The 19,331-nt window shown below is 43.9% G+C and overlaps 1 protein-coding gene across 4 annotated transcripts; it reads right to left on the bottom strand.

Moving 5' to 3' along the window:
• Positions 1-381: 381 nt before the first annotated feature.
• ARHGAP19 (Rho GTPase activating protein 19) lies at positions 382-19,274 on the bottom strand. 4 transcript variants are annotated; one of them, XM_081862935.1, is made up of 13 exons: positions 19,125-19,196; positions 14,429-14,632; positions 13,671-13,771; positions 11,805-12,061; positions 8,397-8,477; positions 7,861-8,070; positions 7,331-7,557; positions 7,061-7,147; positions 6,289-6,354; positions 5,609-5,800; positions 5,371-5,469; positions 5,031-5,141; positions 382-2,703 (listed from the first exon to the last, which is right to left on the bottom strand). In XM_081862935.1, exons 3-13 carry the CDS (start codon positions 13,697-13,699, stop codon positions 2,647-2,649), a joined length of 1,416 nt encoding a protein of 471 aa, XP_081719061.1. In that variant the 5' UTR covers positions 13,700-13,771; positions 14,429-14,632; positions 19,125-19,196; the 3' UTR covers positions 382-2,646. The 4 variants fall into 4 exon arrangements, with proteins under 4 accessions (XP_081719061.1, XP_081719063.1, XP_081719060.1 ...); XM_081862937.1 differs by lacking the exon at positions 13,671-13,771; XM_081862934.1 differs by lacking the exons at positions 13,671-13,771; positions 14,429-14,632 and having other exon boundaries at positions 19,125-19,274.
• Between the last annotated feature and the right edge of the window lie 57 nt (positions 19,275-19,331).

Raw genomic sequence — 19,331 nt, forward strand, 5'->3', positions numbered from 1 at the left:
CCCTCTAGCTGTTAGTGGACCACCATGCCCATCAGCCCTGACCACCGGCTGTGCTGGCTACAGCAGATGAGAGTTGTCCTCCAATAACAGAATGGAGGACCTTCCGTTTTACAATGTCTATGAGGACTAGTGTGATGCCCACTTTCTATACCATTGTGGAATGATGGGCCAGTAATGGGAAGAATATAGAATCATGGGAAAGAGCAAGAGGAAAAGAAGTGGGTTGTTGATAGTTGAAAGGGAACGGGCACAGGAGTCCCCTGGTCAAGCCCAGCTCCAGAAGCACACACTTTTAAAGTCATTATATTTATGGTCACAGACTCTCCGTCTCTTAAATCCGATCTCCATTCTGCATAAAAAATAAAATTAGCCAAGAGTCTGTTAAGAAGGCACCAATAACCACCAGTATTTAATGTAGGATTTTCACATTAACAGAGGGCAATACACCACAAGAAACAACATATTATTTTACTTACGTCACTACATTGCATAAATAAGTAAAGGTTGTCCACATAAGGATAAGTTAAGAGAACAGTAAAACATGAAAAACAATGGGGGCAGTCAGAGAACCTCCACAAGCAACACTGACACAACAATGGAGGCAGTCCTGCTTTCACTTACAATACCGCTAAGATTTGAATGACCCAAGCTTAAGATCTAGAGTAACCGAAACTGGTTTTGCCCACTATGATTGCTTCCCTTGACATTTTTTTGGCACTTTTCAGTCTTGCCTATGACCTCCCAAGTGTTAGCAGTTTTCTACTTCTTTGGCTGAAGCTACATACCAGCTTCGATGATGGGGAGATGAGGAACATAGAAGCAGCTAACCTGTGAGCCTCCAGGTGTGGTCGGACCCCAAACTCTTTATCAGCTCCAGACCATATGGCTACTTGTTGTGGGTGACAAGAGGTTGAGTTGAACACCACCTGGAAGGCCACAGGTTCCCCATACCTGCTTTAACAGGGGTGTATACATCTCTACACATCAGAAGACCATTTGACAGGGTCCCTGACACAGATTTACGACAGTCTTTTTAGAATAATAAAAAGAAGCTCAATCCTCACATATTTAGGAAATTCAAATATACAGTGCCTTTGCAAAAGCCTTTGAGCCAAATCTATCTGAGACTAAGGCAGAAGCCAGTTATCAGGAATAGTAAGTGGCCCTCCAGATGTTGTTCAACTCTGCCACATTAGCTGGGGCTGATGACTGTATACTGGTAATAGGTGGGAGTTTTAATAGGCGTTTTGTCCAACACAACTTGGAGGGCCACAGGTTCACCACCCCTGACCCAGACAGACACTTGTTCCTTTAGGTGCAAGGGAAAGCTTAGCAAATACAGAGCTGCAAATAGCAGTATTGCTATAGCATTGCACTACCCTCCCACCTGCCCTCTTCTCGTTGATGGAAGGAAACAGGAACATTTCTTTTATTCATCTTGACAGCCTCTCCTCCTTTCCAGGGAGCAAGTCAGTTAGCCTTCTGTATTTGCAAGTTCCTCTCTTTCAGTGCATTTTCAGCAGATTGTTAGTCATTAAACTGTCAGCCCCCTGTCCTGCCTGAGCAACGTACATCAGAGCCTGGGCTACAGACAATGGGAATGTGACAGGTAGGGGGCAGTGAAACAGACTCCATCAGGCAGAGCCTCAGCCAAAACGCTGTCTTGGCAATCAGCGCTGATGGAAGAATAATCGTAGCAGACGGAAAGCAAGTGTCTGTGGCAACAGAACTGGCGGCCTTTTGAGGGGAGAAAGATGTAATCACATTGCAGGTGATTCACCAGACATGCTAGAATTCAGGCAAGGAGCCCTTGGGCTCTATTTTTTTAAAGGGGCAGTTTGCAGAAATTCTTTCCTGCTACCGCTGCTCTTAAATGAGGGATATTGCTGGACTACAACTCCCAATCATCCCCAAGAATAGGACATGCTGGCTGGGCTAACTGGAGACTGAATCCAACAACATCTGGAGTGCCACAGGCTCCCCGCATCCCTGGTTTAAGATGTCTAAGTTCAGATACGTCCGACGCTGGGATTTGTGGCAGATAAGCCACAGGCCTGAGGGAGATCCCTGCAATCTGGGAGAGGCAGCTAAGAGCACAGCTACTTCTCAAATCCTATCAGTAACCACAACAGAGAGACTTCCATACAAAGAGAGGCCGAGATGAGCCTAGCTGCCAAGGGGATCTGAAAGCTTGACTCTACTGTGGATGCTAATGGGAATTGCAGGGGTAAAAGAAACAGTGTGCGTACACACTAAAAGCCAAAATCAAAAAACAAACAAACAAACACCAGCCACAAAACAGGACAGTGTAAGCCAAGTCCCAAAGAACTGTTAGAAAGATGGACAGCTGAGAGAACAAGGCATACAAAGCAACCTCTCCAAAGAGAGGCTATACTGCAGATACTGTCCAGTCCGTTCTCAGGCTAGACAAGTGGTTGAATAGTGGTTTCCTCATGTTCAATGGAAGAGTCTGTTATTCTGGCAGACACACAGTTGTAGGCCAGGCTCCAATAAGTGAGGTTAGAGGGATAAGCGAGTCCTGACTCACAGCTTGGGAGTAGCAGGCATTATCCACAGAGCTGCAAGTCTTTGCTGTGTGTAGATATATACTGATATAAAGAGAGAGACCGACCATTGAGTGGATCTTCAAATGGAAGACTCCTTTGTCGAGGAACCATGGAATCGAGTATATTTACGGGAGTCCTGTACCAGAAGGAGAATAATTAGTACATTTGTACTGAGCTGTGCTTGCAAGCATTAGGAAAGGAAAGGAAGCCACGGACACATTTCGCCACATTACACCTCTGCTTCCTGTTGAGAAGACCAGATTTAAGGCTAAGGACCATTTTAACCCACTCTTCTAGCTTGGTTGCTTCTCTGCACATCTTCCTTTCATTAACGGATGCTGCCAACAGAAATAGCCTATTCAAGGCAGTTTGAGGACTAACATTAACACTTTAAATCTATTCACTAGTTTTATCTGTCAGATAAAAGTTAACTATCCTGACAGCAGCTTCTTGGTTAATTCTTGGCAATGAGTTTAGGCATCAAGCTATAGAAACACATCACACACTTAAAAAGAATCTTTGCAGCCTCTGTGGTGCAATGGGTCAATGTGTCTGGATGTTAACCAGAGGTTGATGGTTCAGGTCCACCCAGGGGTGGCTGTGGGCAGGATGCCTGCATTGCATGGAGCTGGACCAGATGACCCTTGGGATTCCTTCCCCCTCTACAATTCTATGATTCTATTATTCCAAAAGGCAGTTCTGTAAGTCCATAGGCTTCATACCAAAAAGGAGAACATGAGATTGCAAGCTGCTGCTGCTTATACATGGTAATGTATACATACAGAATTGAACTCCCCTTTCCTGTCCTCAGGGGACCTAAGACTTGCTCAAATCACATTGATGGCTGGAGAGGAAGCAGGTTTCTGTAACTAGGGAAGATGAGAAAACTCTAACCTCTGAACCTTGCTGTCACTCTCTAAGATAGGATGGTTCAGTTGCCAGCAACTGGCCTGCCTAAATTCAAGTCAACTTCTAACATGATCTTACTCATGCTGCATAGATTTACTAGCCTGCCGTGTCACACACTTGTCTGCCAAACTTCTGGAAATTAAGCTGCTCCAGAAAAAAATATGGAGCCTTAATTCAGAAGGAAGGAGCATCCAAATGCAAAAATGGCCATCAGCCAATAGGAGCAGAGGCATCAAGTTCAATTCCCCAGATTTGGAAAGGAAAGAAACAGCCTTTTGTTACACTGGGAAAGAAAGAGTTCAACTACCTAAGAGCAGCAGGGCAGATGGGCTTAGGACTCACTCCTACACTGGATCAGGGGTTACAGGATTCAGTGGAAACCCTGCTGCAATGGAAGAATGCCACATGTGTCAGCTGGCAGAACACTCAGCCAGTGACATACGCATCTGGAAAGCATCACAGCTATGGGCAACAGAGACAAGCAGCACTTATGCTGGATCCCGTACCCCTTCAATACACATCCATGTCAACATCAACACCAACACTTTATACCAAACATGGCACAGAAAATTTCCCTTCCAGTTGCTCCTTTGTAGGGTTGGCCACTCAGCACAAAAACTCTGCTGGGATGATTGGTCAGTAACCATGTACATGCCTCTTTATCTTTTCAGATCCACTCTGTCAGGTGTCATTGAATAAAAAAAATCAATGTTCCATAAGTATTGAATCAGGTTCAAGTGGCTTTAGGATGCAACTCTTGGAAGGAGGGTGGGTAGGGAGGTTGGATGTGACTTGGGCTCCCTCACTTCCTGTTTCCTCTGGCTCCACAGATGGGTCACTGAAAATGCACCAAGGGGCTGAGTGTTGCTGCCAGGGGATATGAGGCAGTCAGTGAGGGATGGGATGCTACCTGCCAGAAGGCAGAGCCATCAGGCACAGGGTGGTTGGGGGTTGGTTCTATGGGCTGCCAGGGATCTGAGGCTGGGGGGTGGGGTATTTGAGGTGCTGGATCCCTTTCTACAAGGCTGCCTGGGGCCTCTTGGGAGCTGTGCTACTGAGGTTTACATGTTGGGATGCTGTGTACTGAGGAAGCATGGTCGTAGCTAGCATGGCTCCACTCACAAGCCTGCCAGTGTGGTTTGGCTCCCTTTGTTTCTGGGCAGCGTGGGAGGTATCATTTCTACCACATTCTGAAACTGGTGGACAATAGCAGTGTTTCCAAGGAAGTTGGGGTCATGGCTGGTGTGTCTTCCCTCCATTCCCCACTCATGTCCAGGGCTGAGCAGGTACTGCATTTAGTAGCCATTCCACTCACATAGCAGTGGCATATTCCAGGCCCCAGCACCAACACAGCTTAGGGCTGCTCCGTTAGTCATGTGAGTGATGCATCTAGAGCTTTAGGCTTATTCCCAGACTTCCTGTTGTGTTCAGGATTATTTAGGGTGCCATATCAGTGCAGACGGATATGAACTGCAGGCAATAGCTAGCAGCAACCCCCTTCATGAACCAACCCCATTATGAGTGCACAGTGATTGTTCTTCCAGCTGGCCTTACCATGCTAACATTCTCCTTGCTGCCATGCTTCTGCTCTTTCATGCCCGCTGATTCCAAAACTGCATCCTTCCCTTTTTTATCCAAAGACCCTTGACTCCCCAGCACCTTACGCTGTATGAAGAAAAGGAAAACACTGGGATTGTGACTGGGGAACGGAAAGAAAAAGGCAACAGAACAGAATAGGGTTTATTTATGAAAGCCTGAATATGTACACCCCATACTATCAGAAAACTTATGCATCTGGACAGCAGACAATATGCCCGATACATACACCAGCGAGAAGTAACTTGAGCAGCACCACTGCATCCGAAGTTATTGTTAATGGTAGAAAGAGCCATACCTTGATTAAGCCACTGAAGGAACGAGTGCGAGCCCGCTTCTGGGTCCGCGGTGTGGGTACACCTGCCTGAGGAGTGAGAGCTTCAGGGTGCTTCTGAAACTAGAACACACACTTTATAGCTTAATTAACTCTGCAGCATTGCCCATCTATCCCAAAGATTGATCCTGGTTTCCATTCCAAGCACAAAGCCCCATTCATGCCTCTTTGCTCCAGTCAGTTACCCAAGTCTCCCTTTTACCTGTTGAATGAGCTTCTTTTTCTTGGCAGAGTCTGGCATATTATGAACATGGTGGAAGAGCTCTTTCAGTGCTTCTTCTGTATGTTGCTGTGTGTCTTCTTGGTGGGCAGAGGGATCCACCAGTCCTCGCTTCTTGAATTTCAGAAGCTGGAAGTCCTTGAAATTCCGGGGCACAGGCAAGTCCAAGTCATCCTGCAAAAATTCAAAAGAACCCTCTGCACTTCAGACTGTTTTGTCCTATAAAGACCATTAGCACCCCACTCCCAATGATAGCTATCTTGCCTTTCATCACACTAATAAAGGTAGTCTGAGCTTCATATCCAGTAGCAAAGTCAGACCTGGGTGAACAGCTGAGGGCCCGATCTTTTCCTCTCTCCCCAAAATATGCATGTGCTATAATAATGTTGTTCTATTTTTGACAGTTAAATGAGAATTTGTTCCATTCTCTAGAATTTTAGCCTAACTAGAACACATTTTAATAGAGGGGATATGTAGCAGTCCAAGTGACAAAACTGGGGTCAAATTACGTCTTTTCTGCCTTCCTAAGGAATAGATTTCCCCCAAAGAATCCCTTATTGGAAATTCTCATGAACAAGACTGTTTTAGTTATCAGTTTGCTGACCTGCTGGTGCCCATGTTGGGTGCTCCCTTTCATGACCAATGTCATGGACTGCTCTTACCTTTGAGGCATGTGTTCTGGAGTCCAAGTAATGCAGCCTTGCACATTCCCGGATATATGAGGGAGCCTTGAAAGGAGAGTGAAACAGAAGGAGTCAGACACAATTAAGCCAAAGTCTCCCCAATTCTGAGGTTCCATCCTATAGCAGTTGCTCCAGGCACTCACCCCGCCAGACCAGCAACTTCATCTTTGAATGTAATCCATGCAAAATCTTCTGAAGCGTGTTTCCTTTATAGGTAGGAGGGTCACCAAGGGCAAACATTCAGTCCTTTATCATCTCAGATATGTTGTATGCTACCAGATGCTTTAGGAGTCTCACTTTTTGACAATTAAATGTGAACCTGCCTAGTTTTCTAGAGATTTTAGCCATTAATAGGGATATTTATTAAGCTAAATGGCAAAGAGGGACAGATGAGGACCCAGAGAGCAGCCTCAGAGACCATGATAGTAACTGATCAGGAAAGGGGCACTGTCTGGTTAAGGCAGAGTTTGGCACGGTAACTACAAGGACACTCACATGTGCAGGATATCCTGCCATTTAGAATAGGAGGCCTTGTTTTCACATATCAGTGCCACTTGTGATCTACCCAGCAAAGGGAGCAGGCACAGTACACAGCACCTCTAAGGAAGTAATAGATAAAAAGATGTCAGGCTTGACAGTGTCAGGACTGTGCACAGAACATATTTCCCCCCAGGAGGGGACAGCCTGACACATTTGCTAAGCAGATACTGAAAGAGAGATAGAGATTGTCCCTTCCTTTTGAAGCACTTACCTTGAAGAGCTTCTGCGAGTGCTTGATCATAAAAGCCATCCCGTTATTTAGCTTGGGAATGTTTTCCTGTAGGTCACTGGCATTCACCTGGCAATAGTGGAAAACACCAAAGCAGAATTGTTAGGAGAGTGTAGGTAAGATGTAAGATCCCTGGTAGAGGTAGGTTTATTTTCAGGAGTTAGGACACAGCAGCCAAGCTGGGATAGGACAGATGAACTCCTTCCCAGCCTGGTTTTTTGTACTGCTGCCTAAAAATGTAACACCACTTACATTTCGAGGCCACAAAATGTGAGGTGAAAACATAAGAGCCAGGTTATGAGCTGACATCTTGTTCCTGTCCTGCTTTTTGGCTGTCTGATAAAGCAGATCCAACAGCAATTTGAGCAGGCTGCGATTGGGGGCTGGCAGGATCAAGAAGAGGAGCTGCAGTGCTTCAATCTGACGCTGCTTATCGGGTATGTTGGTCTTGTTGCCCTTGTCATCCAACAGCATCAGATCTATTAACAGGAAAACATCTCAAGAAACTTCATCTGCACACACATTTCAGGAAACTATACACTATTTTATCAACTGCCCATTCCCAACTTGCCATCACACTCCTTTGCACTCTTCTTTTCCTCAGCATAAATCAGAAATCCCAAAGATTTCATGCTTATATATTTCTATTATGACATGGGCAGAGAAAGTAGGCCTTTCTCTGATCCTAACCCAACAGCTTTATCACTGAACAAGGCAAACCCCAAATTATTGATGCTAACATCCTGTGGGCTGGTTCCCACTTCCCTCCAAGGCTGACTCACCTGAAATTTTGAGGTGTGCATGGAAATGTTTATGGGTCAACAAAGGCTCTGGTAATTCTCCCAAGAACATCTTCAGCAGAGTGGCCACATCATTGGAGTGAAACTCCCCTGAATCCAAGTCAATTTCTGTCCCACTGTTCAAGGCTTCTTTCAGGTTCTGCTGCCTGGTACTGTTTCCTGGTACTCGGAACAAGCCTTCCACCCGCAGATCTGCACCATGAGAAGAAAGACAAGAGTGGTATCAAGAATATGTTAGATAAAATGTTGTCCTCTTCTAGTATATTGACAAAGCTTCTTAACCTTTTATACTTTCCTTTTCTTCCTGCCACATTATCTGAACATCCTACAGAGGTCTAGTACAAAAAAAATCACTAAACATTTGATCTGGGGGGGGGGGGGGCAGGAAAAGGTTAGTGTCTAGAATCACATAGCTCTTAGGACTTCCTCAGCTCAGAAATGAGTTAAATCTGTGCCCCCAGACCAGTCCACTATTCCTTGACTAAACAACGACTGAAAGGAAACCACAAACCACTTACTCTTATGCAGATATTCTATCAGTTGAGATATTTGAGCAATACCTTCTTCAGTCAGTGGAGCTCCAAAAACCACCCCTTTCTCTAGAGATGAAAAGGAAGAGATAATGAGTAGCCAACATCATCAACTGTTGTGAGACCCAGAAATGTGCAAGCATTTCCATACTATACTGAAAAGGCAGAATTAAAAAGCCCCAGTTCACTGTGTGTTCACTTCAACCCTTTTTCTTGCAAATGCAACTCCTCATCTCCTCAGGTTTTAAAAAAAGCAAACAAAAAACGCTTACTGTGATCTGGAAAGGAAAGTATGCTGTAAAACAGATACAGGTTTTCTAAACTTGGATCTGTTTCAAAATGACCCAAAGGAACAGATTCCACAGAAGGATAGGCAATATATAAAAACTAACTTCCTGGAGCAAACCCGAAGTCCATCTTGACAAGCATTCTGTTTCCAGCAGGCCTAATTGAACATTTCATAGCAATGATGGTCTTCCCTATTTGTCTCCATCATCTGGAATTCATAGGTACACAGCCTTAGCACATGGAACTCCATTTAGATACCAGTAGGCCGATGTTTCTCTTCTCTCCTCACATGCCCCAAATTCTGTTCAATGTGTTCCCTCAATTCTCTGGAGCAGTTCTGGGGAGAGTGTGGGGAGCACATGGCGGAGGAGGGGTGGGAGGAAGCATTAGCAGAACACTGCCATATACATTTAGCAGCTTTAAAGGGGAATAGAAAAACATAGTAACTTCCAATATGTGATTGGCATTAAAGTAAAAATGAATTTTGATACATGGCCACAAAAGGAATCCATTTGCCAGTCCCATGACATTCTTCCTGCACAAGGAGCTAGACAGGAAGGAACTGGAGGGGTCACCCTCCCACTGGAAGGTACGAGGTACCTCATTTGAATAATTCTGCCCAGTGGAGCAAGTGGGAGGGACAAGCTATCCAAGGATCCCCTCCCCACTACAGGGAAATACCCCAGAACAGGGTGGCTAACTTTATTTGGCATTGAGGGGTGGACACCCCTTCAAGGGCCACATGACATGTGTGCACATCCAGTTACACACCATGCAAAATTATTGCTCATATCTAAAATCCTTCTTCCACCCAAATCTTTATCATTCACCTTCCTTCACCTTCCAGTAATCTCCTCCAAATTCATCCCTCTTCTCTCCAGTGTTATACATCACCCTGCATGTTTCCATCCCCCCAACCCAAAGGTTCTTCATTCTTTCATTCATTAAGCCTACTCCCTCCCACCCCAATATTCCTAGGGCATAGAACATCTGTATAAAAACTACATCTTAAATATTTGGGCTGATATTTGTAGTCATATTTAGGCAGGTAAAGGATTGTTCAAGCAATCTCACATTTCATCCTTTAAATGTGACGTTAATTATTTTGTTGACAGGGCAAGATGGAAACCTTTGTAAGTTATATTGCAGTGGGAAATGAGGGCTGTATATTTTAATTCAGTTTGGAAGGAATATATCCCTAGATGATGATGAAGATGAATAGTAATTAGTAGTAGTAATAATAATAATAATAATAATAATAATAATAATAATATGCCACCCATCTGATTGGGTTGCCCCAGCCACTCTGATCGTCTTCCAGCAAAATAAATTTGCCAGAAAAGAAACAAGTAGAAATGCAGGTTGAGAGTCCAAGGCTGGTTGTCTACCAGATTTTTCTCCCAACTTAAGTGACTGCTTTCTTGTTGAGCATCTCTAAGCAACACCATAGGAACATTGCTCTTAGCAGCTACATAGGTCCAGTTAAGACTTTGAAGAGGAGATACAAATAAGGGTATCTTCAAAGGGAACTGAGACTGAGAGCCAGCTGAAGCAGGAGAGTTTAGCTATAGGAATCCTCTTGCCTGCTAGTAGCACAGAATGACCAGCTGACCAAAGAATTAAACATAAATGTTTTACAAGTATAGGTGGGAGCACAACATTAATCCAAACCTGGCACACCCAAAAGTGTAAGCAGCACAATGGGAGGAAGAAGGTACACCAGTTGACAGCTGAACTAGTGATTGCTTTTCTAGGTAAGATATAAGGCATAGACTACACTGTTCAGACTATTTGCTCATCTAGATCAGAGTAGACTATTTGTCTGGCTGGCAGCAGATGTCTAGGATCTCAGGCAAACATTTTGCACATTAGTTTTAACTGTAGAAGCCAGGGATTATATGTGGAACCTTCCAAATGCAAAGCGCATGCTCTGTCACCAAGCTAAGGTCTCTCCCCAGCTCTCCTATTCCAGATGAAAAAAGAGGCACAGTCCGTTACTATTGCAGCTGTATGTAGTAAACTACCCCCAAAAGTGGATCTCATGTTGTGGGCAGGCATCTTTGCACACCACACCCTCCTCACTCTCTGCTGCTTTCCACCTCCTCTTCCCACCCTCCATAGAAGCACACACCCATGCAGTTTTTCCCTTTCTTTTCTTTTTAACCTGCTTTAAAAAAAATAAAGATGCATATACTACCTTCTAGCATGGGTGGCACCATTATGGCTGCCTAAACAAGAGCTTTGTCCTCCATAAGAATGGAATTGAAAGGGATGATAAAGAAAACTATGGGTGGAGAACCTGTGGCCTTCCAAATATTGATGACTACAATTCCCATCATCCCTGATCATCACTGGCCATGCTGCCTGGGACTGATGCGACTTTGAGTCCAGCAGCATCTTAGGGCCACAGGTTTCCCACCCCTTGTGTAAATCAAATATTTAAATAAACATTGTCATTGTCTTACAGGCAATGACCGATTTAGCAGAAGAAGAAGAAGAAGAGTTTGGATTTGATATCCCGCCTTTCACTCCCTTTAAGGAGACTCAAAGCGGCTAACATTCTCCTTTCCCTTCCTCCCCCACAACAAACACTCTGTGAGGTGGGGCTGAGAGACTTCAAAGAAGTGTGACTGGCCCAAGGTCACCCAGCAGCTGCATGTGGAGGAGCGGAGACGCGAACCCGGTTCCCCAGATTACGAGACTACCGCTCTTAACCATTATACCACACTGGCTCTGTCCGAATGATGCATGGTCATGCACACAGCGCCAAACCCAGAAGTAGCCCTGAAGCATCATAAAGATTTCCTGAAAAGGGGAAGAACGTGGGTGAAACAGAGTGGGAGTAGAATGGGCTTACGCACGCTACGCCAACAAACGCAGGGGTCCAGAACTGAACCCCCATGTAAAATGAGAATTGCCTGTACTGCCCTTCTTATTTTCTTTTGATAAGGGGCTGGTCAGCACTCTACTTGGACCAGAAAAGTTTTCACATACTTCCTTGGAGTTATTGCCACATATGTGGGACACTTAGCAGAGGCTGTACCCAGGATACCAAGGCTTAACATCAAAAAATTAAGGGGAAAATCTTAGCCAACACATCAGGCTCACCTTTGCGTTTCAGAGACATCAGGGAACGGAAAAACCCTGAGGATGTGCCAGGCAACTGAGGGTCCTCCTGTCCCATCAGCTGGGCTAGCTCTGCTCCAGGCAGGTCAATCAGCCGGGTGATGTTACTGACCACAAGCTCTGTGAATGCCTCAGGTTTCTCATGTCGCAGCTTTTCCACAAAGAAGTCTGGATTGAAGATGATCTGATGCCGTTGAAGGGAGGAGTCATTGCAGATAACTAAACTGCAAATGGCATCACTAGGGAGAGAAACAAAGATACATTACTTTGGGAGACATACCTGAACACAAACTAAAATACTCAGCTACGCAGGAGCCACCTGCAGATCTGGGGTAGGGAACCTGTTTCAGCCCAAGGACAGCATTCCCTCATGGACAGTCTTCCTGGGAGCCACATACCAGTGGAGGGTAGAGCCAGAGGCAGGTATGTGACTTTTTATACAATAAGGTACATCTACCACGTAAAAGTTTCTAAAACACACACACAAAGCTCTGCAGCAAGGCAATAAAGTGATGTTACAATAATTAAGAATAGATTCAACCCAGATAAAAGCACTTGAGGATGCAGGGCTGGTGATGGGCTTTGGCCATCCTGAGAGCTGAATAGAGAGGCTTGGAGGGCCACATTTGGTCCCCGGGGCCTGAGGCTTCTTATCCTTGCTGTAGATACCAGCACAACATGTATAAATCAAGTCAGGTGGGGCTGACCAGATAGCACATCATTTAGCAATCAATTAAGTACAACCTGGAGATAGTCCTTCAGCATGGTCTCTGTTTGAGGGATGCGCTCACCTGTCATATTACACATCAGACCCTAATGAGGGCAAGACCTTATAACTGGCCAAAGTTTGGTATTGAGATCCTAATCAAAATATTTAACAAAAAGACCAACAATTTAACTTACATTCCAAATTACTAAGCATGTATGAAAATAATCTAGAACAGATTTGAGGTAGAGATTGCATCATCTTCTGAGACGTGACATTCTGTGCCAGGTTTCTCTCTATGCAAAGAGAGCAAATTCCTGTTTTATGAGGGGGTTCAGTTGGACTCAACAAATATAATTATCTGTTTTCTTAGAGGTGAAGTATTATGAAAAATTTGTTGCAAGTCAAACATTTAAAGACACACAGGAAGAAAGGCTGTCACATGAATTTAACCAAATTATCTCTTATGCACTTGAATGCCATGATGCAGTGGGATATTTTTACGAAGATTACCCGAAAGCCACCTTTGTAGGTAATACCCTGCTGCAGTGCCAGCCTAGGGGTGAGTTGTAACTGGACAGTAGGTTCTTAATTGGAGCAATTAAGTTGGCAAAATCACTCCAAAAGCAGCAAAGCATGGAGAAGTACCGCTTTCTCCAGCCACTTGGTGAGTTGGCTGCCAAGTGCAGTCTGATTCCAGTGCTGCTTGGTAGACTACCCTGCAGTTTGACGTGCTTAACAAGCCGAGGACAAGATGGAGCAGTTCAGCTCAAGCAGCTGGGAATGATTGTCGATTGACCTCCCACTTGCAGCACATTTTGCTGTCTTATACATGTCAGCCCACTAAGTACATTGTGTCCAAAACACATTGTAATCTAATTAGATCCAACTTCTCTCTACTTGCTTAATGCAGTAGTTAGTGTCTTCACCCAATAAAACGGATCAATCCACAGAATAGCTATGCCAGTTATTCACCCTTCCCTCCCGTGTGTCCCAGTCATGATCTAAACATTAAAGAAAATCCACTGAACTAAATTTGACTGTCATTCATGCAATACCTATTTGTGGGGTTTCAAATCTAAACTTCTAGGAAATCTGATAGCCCCTATTACTTAATAAACACAGAAAGTCAGATTGCTTACACAAGTGCAGAAAGCTTCTGATGAGGCATTGGGAAGCAGAGACACAGTGAGAAGAACTTGCTCCTTGTTTTCAGAAACAGATCTGCCTGCTCCAGCACAGCCTATGCAAATTCCATGCACACTAAACAACACAAAGACTCATTTATTAGCCCTCTTGGCACAAATGCATCAACCTTGATATGGAGCCAAAGCAGAACTCAGGCTAACCAACTTCTTCTCCACTTTTCCTACCCCACAGAAAGTGACAGATGGAATGCTAGGCATGTCACCTGCATCAGACTTGAACACTGAATGGAGAAAAGTGTCCTTGTCATATTCATTGACAGACTCTGCCCATGATTTTAAACAATTACTTTTAAGATTTCTTCAATTTTAAGCAAACCCTCACAATAGTTTAGACATTGCAGTTGAAAATAGCTCTTGGACTCATGCTGGTACATTCCCCTCATTCATGTCCAGTATATTATGTGTATATGCATGGTGTGTGTGTGTGCGCGCGCGTATTCACACAATATATAAACTCTCATCTCTACTGACTTTCCTTCCACATCTTCTGCATAAAATTCTTTTCTTTGCCTTAGTGCCTTCATGACTGTGCCCTACCTACCCTACCTGGTGGATCTGATGTCACTCACTGCTGGAGACTTCCAAAAGCTTGCAACCTTAGCACTTAACCCCAAAATTTTTTACTTCTTCCATTGACTTCACCATTCCCAGTTACTAGAAACCTTTCATGCATCATCTCCATCTAGACTTACCACATTTCTACTTTTCTTTATGCAGACCTTTGGTTGAGTTGATATCCTCCCTCCTCTTCAATTACTATCCTGGGCTGTTGTTTTGTCAATTGCATTACTGATGAATTTTGTGGTTATATTTTTTGAGGTTTTAATACAATTGTACTCTTTTAGTTGTGATCTTTTTCTAACCTGCCCTGGTTAGAAGGGCTGGTGAAAGGCTGGCTACAAGTAAAATAAAAAAATAATTAATAAAAAGAAATCTTTTTAAAATCTCCCCTTTTCATGTTTTTCATTCCCCAGTGTGTAACTACATTGCATAAGATCGCGGGGCAGCCTGCCTCCATCATTTGCCCCACCCAATTTATTTTTAAATTTTATTTTAGGTACTCTCAAAAACCTAACAATCAAAAGAAAACAATACCATAAATAATTAGAGGTTACATCCCATCTCTTCTTGTTGCCTTTTTCTCATCTGAAACCAGCCTGAAGGATCTTTTGAGTACAGCTTTCCCCTTGTTTTAATTCTTTAATCCCCCATGCATTTGGGGCATACTGTAACAAAGAAATGGGCTTGCAGTCCATTTATTGTCTTGCCCTGACGACTAAAATCCAACCCAATTTTATGATTAGAGACCTCACAGTTGGAAACAGCTCTAAACCCCCTTATTCTGTGCTACATTTTACTGGGCTTTGTAGTTTTGAAAGGTCACTTTATCAGCAACACTCCCCCGCACAAAAATATGCCTGCCTATTACAGTATTAACGCTAATGAAATGGAAATGCGAGACAGCACATACAATCAGAACCCTTCTCAGACAGCCCAGTCATGCACAATAGAAAAAGCCCTGTACTGCAGCCATGTTAAAGGAGGAGGAGGATGTGTACAGCCCACTCCCCCAGTTTGCATAATATTAGAAAAGAGCAGTTACTGATGTGGGCAGGGGGAGCAATCTTGTTTGCTTTGCAGCTTGGGTTCTCCGCCGCTTTTATCACAATAGTATTGCAATCATCAATGCAATAACCTTCAGTGTTGCTGCTTTACCCCCTCTATTCTTTGTGTCCAATTAGAAAGCGGGTGTCCAGGAGAAGGAAGAAAAGATTATTTGGTATTTGTTACCAAGGCTGAAGAAAAACCAAATTAGCAAGGGCAATGTTTTGCTCATGAAGGGGTTGGGGTGGGGAAGGATGAGTGACAATGACATGAATGAGAAGACTTTTGTGAATGGAATAAAATCCTCAAGGACTTTGATCTAGTGCCATAGCAAAACAAAGGGGAGCTGGGCTCAATAGAAAGACAGACTAATGGAATTATGTGATCACTTTAACTGAAGCAACATCTAGGCTTCTTATAGTAGCATATAATATTTTTTCAGTCATGCACAAGGCTGAGCCTCTGACAGCTTCCAGAACTTTTAACTTGGTGCTTAGGACCCTGTGCTTAAGTACCTAATACTTGGAGCTGAAATATCTGAAGAGCAGCTCTAATACGTACTGACTCGCCTGGGTGTTAAGGTCTGCAGTGTAGATCCTACAGGTGGTTTGGGCCATGACAGAGTGTGGGGGGGGGGCTTCTTTGATGTGGCCCCCAGCTTGTGCCATGCTTTTCCTCTAAGATGCATCTGGCCGTATTATTGTAACTACATTGTCAGTGGGTCAAGACACACTTCTTTGCATAGGTCTTTGGGGGTACAGGATTAATTAAGAATATGCATTCCACTGCAGTGTTGTTACTGATGCTGCTTGCTTTGATATGCTTCAATATATGGCAAGGCATGTTACTTGTATGTAATTCAACATGGGATTACAAGGTGGAGTAGGCTATAAAATACATATAAATATAAATAAGGTGAAGAACACCCACAAGCATTCGAGGTAAGGCCACAGTAGAAGATGATTGTTCAGTCACGGCAGGTACAGAGGGATATTAATAAGTAGAACAGTTAATTTAACAATAAAAGATATTGCAAGGAGCAATTGGCCCTGGGGAAAAATATTGATAAGAATTGATTAAGCACAGAACAGTGTCTGCTTAACATATAAAATATTGACAAATTGTAATCTGTGGTTTGAACCATGGTATATTTGTATCAGTGCTAGGATGCTTGTGCTATCATCAACTACTGTTTGGAGAATGAGAAGCTAATAATTATTATTGTTCATACTTTTTGCATTTCATTTTCCTCTGATTTTAATCCTCACCAACTATGTGTACATATACCTGCAACTCAGGATAACACTTCATGCATCTGAAGGATTGCAGCCCTTTAAGGTTATGCCATAAAATAAGTGTTAAGAAAACTTTCCTCCTGTAATCTCCAACTTCCAGAGGATCAATATCAGAGCCTTGCAGCACCATATTTCAAGGAATAAAGGGATTAAAAGTGATTGCGAAGAAAGGCCTTTTAACAGTGAAAGGTGGTCAGAAAATAAACTATGGAAGAACCAACTGCTTAATAAAACATGCCTGTTGTGGAGAAATGAATACTAAGCATTCATTTTGGCATTTCTTACAAACAGAGCAGTAGTCATGCTGTCTGTATCAAAGGCCTAAGCTAATGGATGACTTTGAAGATTACACTGTAAGATCAAACAGAATTGCTCCAACTGCAGTTCCTAAAAAAAAGAACTGGTGCTCCCTGAAAAATACAGCAGAAAATAAACTTAACTCTACAGCAGACTCCAGCAAGCTTGAGCAAAGAAGCCATTTAACCTACAGGATGCGAAGAATAAACATGCTGAAGCCCTGAAAAAAAAATCAAAAGCTCACAAAACAAGGAGGATGTTTCTAGAATAGAATTTTTTATTTTATTACACATGGAACTTACCACCTTTCTTCTAGTAGTGGCGCAACTACTCATAGCAAAAATAAACTATAAAAAAACTGCAAAGGACTTGATCATCTACACACCACACAATGGAAACAGAATATGTGGACACTTGCTTTATCTGAGAAATTAACTAAGAGAATACACGACCTGAATGGTACAACCAATATTTTGTTGCAATATGGCATCCTATTATAAAATATTCAAATAAATGCCCTGATGACTGACACCCACCAATTATGCATATAGATTTATGGGAAAATTTGACACATTAGTATTCTATTCTGGGGGAGTGGGGAACCAATTGTTTTGAAAATGTCTTCTGGAAAATTAATAAAATGTATTTTAAAAAAGAAATTTTATTCTGACTTGTTTCTTGCATAGTATTGAAATGTATCGTTCCAATAATGGTTGAAGTAACAACAGTTGTATTATTAACCTGTTAACACATTGCATTTATTTCTTGATATACTGTATTTACATCCCACATTTTCTGCAAGGAGCTAAAGATGGCATACATACTTCTTCCTCTCCCCATTTTATCCTCACAACAAGCCTGAGTAGATTAGTGTTGAGAGAGGTTGACTGGCCCACAGTCACCCAGTGAGTCAAGCAGAGATATGAAGCCTGGTCTCCCAGATTCTAGTCCTACACTAACCAGTACACCACATTAGCTCTGTATGAACACTATTCCTTTGATATTAGGGCAGAAAACCACACTTTGTACTTTAGGTGTGCACACTGGCACATGGAAAGACAGTGTGGCCTAGTGGCTAGTGCCAGACTAGAACCTAGGAAACTAAGGGTTCAATTCCTCACTCGGCCATTAAGCTCTCTGGGTGACATTGTCCAGTCACTGTCTCTCAGCACTAACCTACTTATGGGCTTCTTTTGAGGATAAAATGAGGATGGGGAAGAACCATGTACATCACCCTGAGCTCCTTGGAGAAAAAACTGGTACTGTATATAAATGCAATAAATAAAATAAATATCTAGAAGAACCACATGTCAACTAGACTGGAACATTGACATCCTCTGTATCTCTCCTTCATCCCACCCAACAACCACCCCAAAACCTTTCCCAGTTCCGAATCACTAGGATTTCCCTTCATAAGAACATAAGACGAGCCCGCTGGATCTAGTCCAGCAACCTGTTCTCACAGTGGGAAACCACCGTGAGCCCACTCTCCCCTCCTGAAGTTTCCAGCAACTGCTATTTGGAACCCTTGCTGCCTCCAGCTGTGGAGGTATTGCACAACCACATCTTGGCTGGCAGTCATTGACAGCTCTCTCCTCCATGAATTTGTCTAATCCTCTTTTCCAGCCGTCCAGGTTAGTGTCAATCACTGCCTCCTGGCAGGGCGAGTTCCATAATTTGACCAATTATGACCTGGTCTTTCATCTGTCCTATGTCTTCCAGCATTCAGCTGTATTGGATGCCACTCGTCCTAGTGTTATGAGAGAGGGAGAAAACCTTCCTCTATCTGTTATGCCGCGCGTAATGTTATCAGATTCTTCTGTCATGTCGCCCCTTACTCACTCCCGTCTCTGCTCCACCCCAGGCTTCCTCCTCGCCCAGGCGCGTCTAGAGGGAGAAGGGAGATCCGCCTCCTTCGCTCTCCTCAGCCCCTGGGCAAAGAGCAAGAGCAGACGGGATGGGCTTCAGAGCATTGCACCTCCGCTCTATGAAACAGCTTGCCCTAGAGGCAGGACCACAGGCCTCACGTCCCAAGGCCACACAAATGATTGAGGCACCACAGCGAAAGGCTCGTATACCCTATTATGCCTTGTTTCTGTCTCAACCCCGCCCTCACCTGACCCACTTCAGCTTCTCAAAGTCTTCTGGCCACGCTACCTCGGCCCGCCCGGCGGACACACCAACCACCTACCTGCCCACTCGTTTCTCTCCTCCTCTCCCTCTCACAGCCGACTCCGCCGCCATCTCATATCTGCCGCCTTGCCTTCCGATTGGTCGCTTCAACTGCAAAAGCCTATTGGCTGTTTGCAAAATAGTCCCACCCGCCGCCGCCTCGTGGCCGCGCAGCCATTGGCCTGTTCGAACACGGCAAACGCCTAACGACCATCAGGCCTGGAAG

Source organism: Podarcis erhardii (genome assembly GCF_964252035.2).
Source record: "Podarcis erhardii genome assembly, chromosome: 5".
NCBI classification, from domain to species: domain Eukaryota; kingdom Metazoa; phylum Chordata; class Lepidosauria; order Squamata; family Lacertidae; genus Podarcis; species Podarcis erhardii.

Coding starts and splice junctions, on each gene's coding strand:
- ARHGAP19 (XM_081862934.1), bottom strand. CDS start 19,177: ATGGCGGCGGAGTCGGCTGTGAGAGGGAGAGGAGGAGAGAAACGAGTG. Junction 8,071..8,396: donor GATAGAATATCTGCATAAGA/GTAAGTGGTTTG, acceptor CTCATGGTGCAG/ATCTGCGGGTGGAAGGCTTG. Junction 7,558..7,860: donor TGCACACCTCAAAATTTCAG/GTGAGTCAGCCT, acceptor TCCTGTTAATAG/ATCTGATGCTGTTGGATGAC.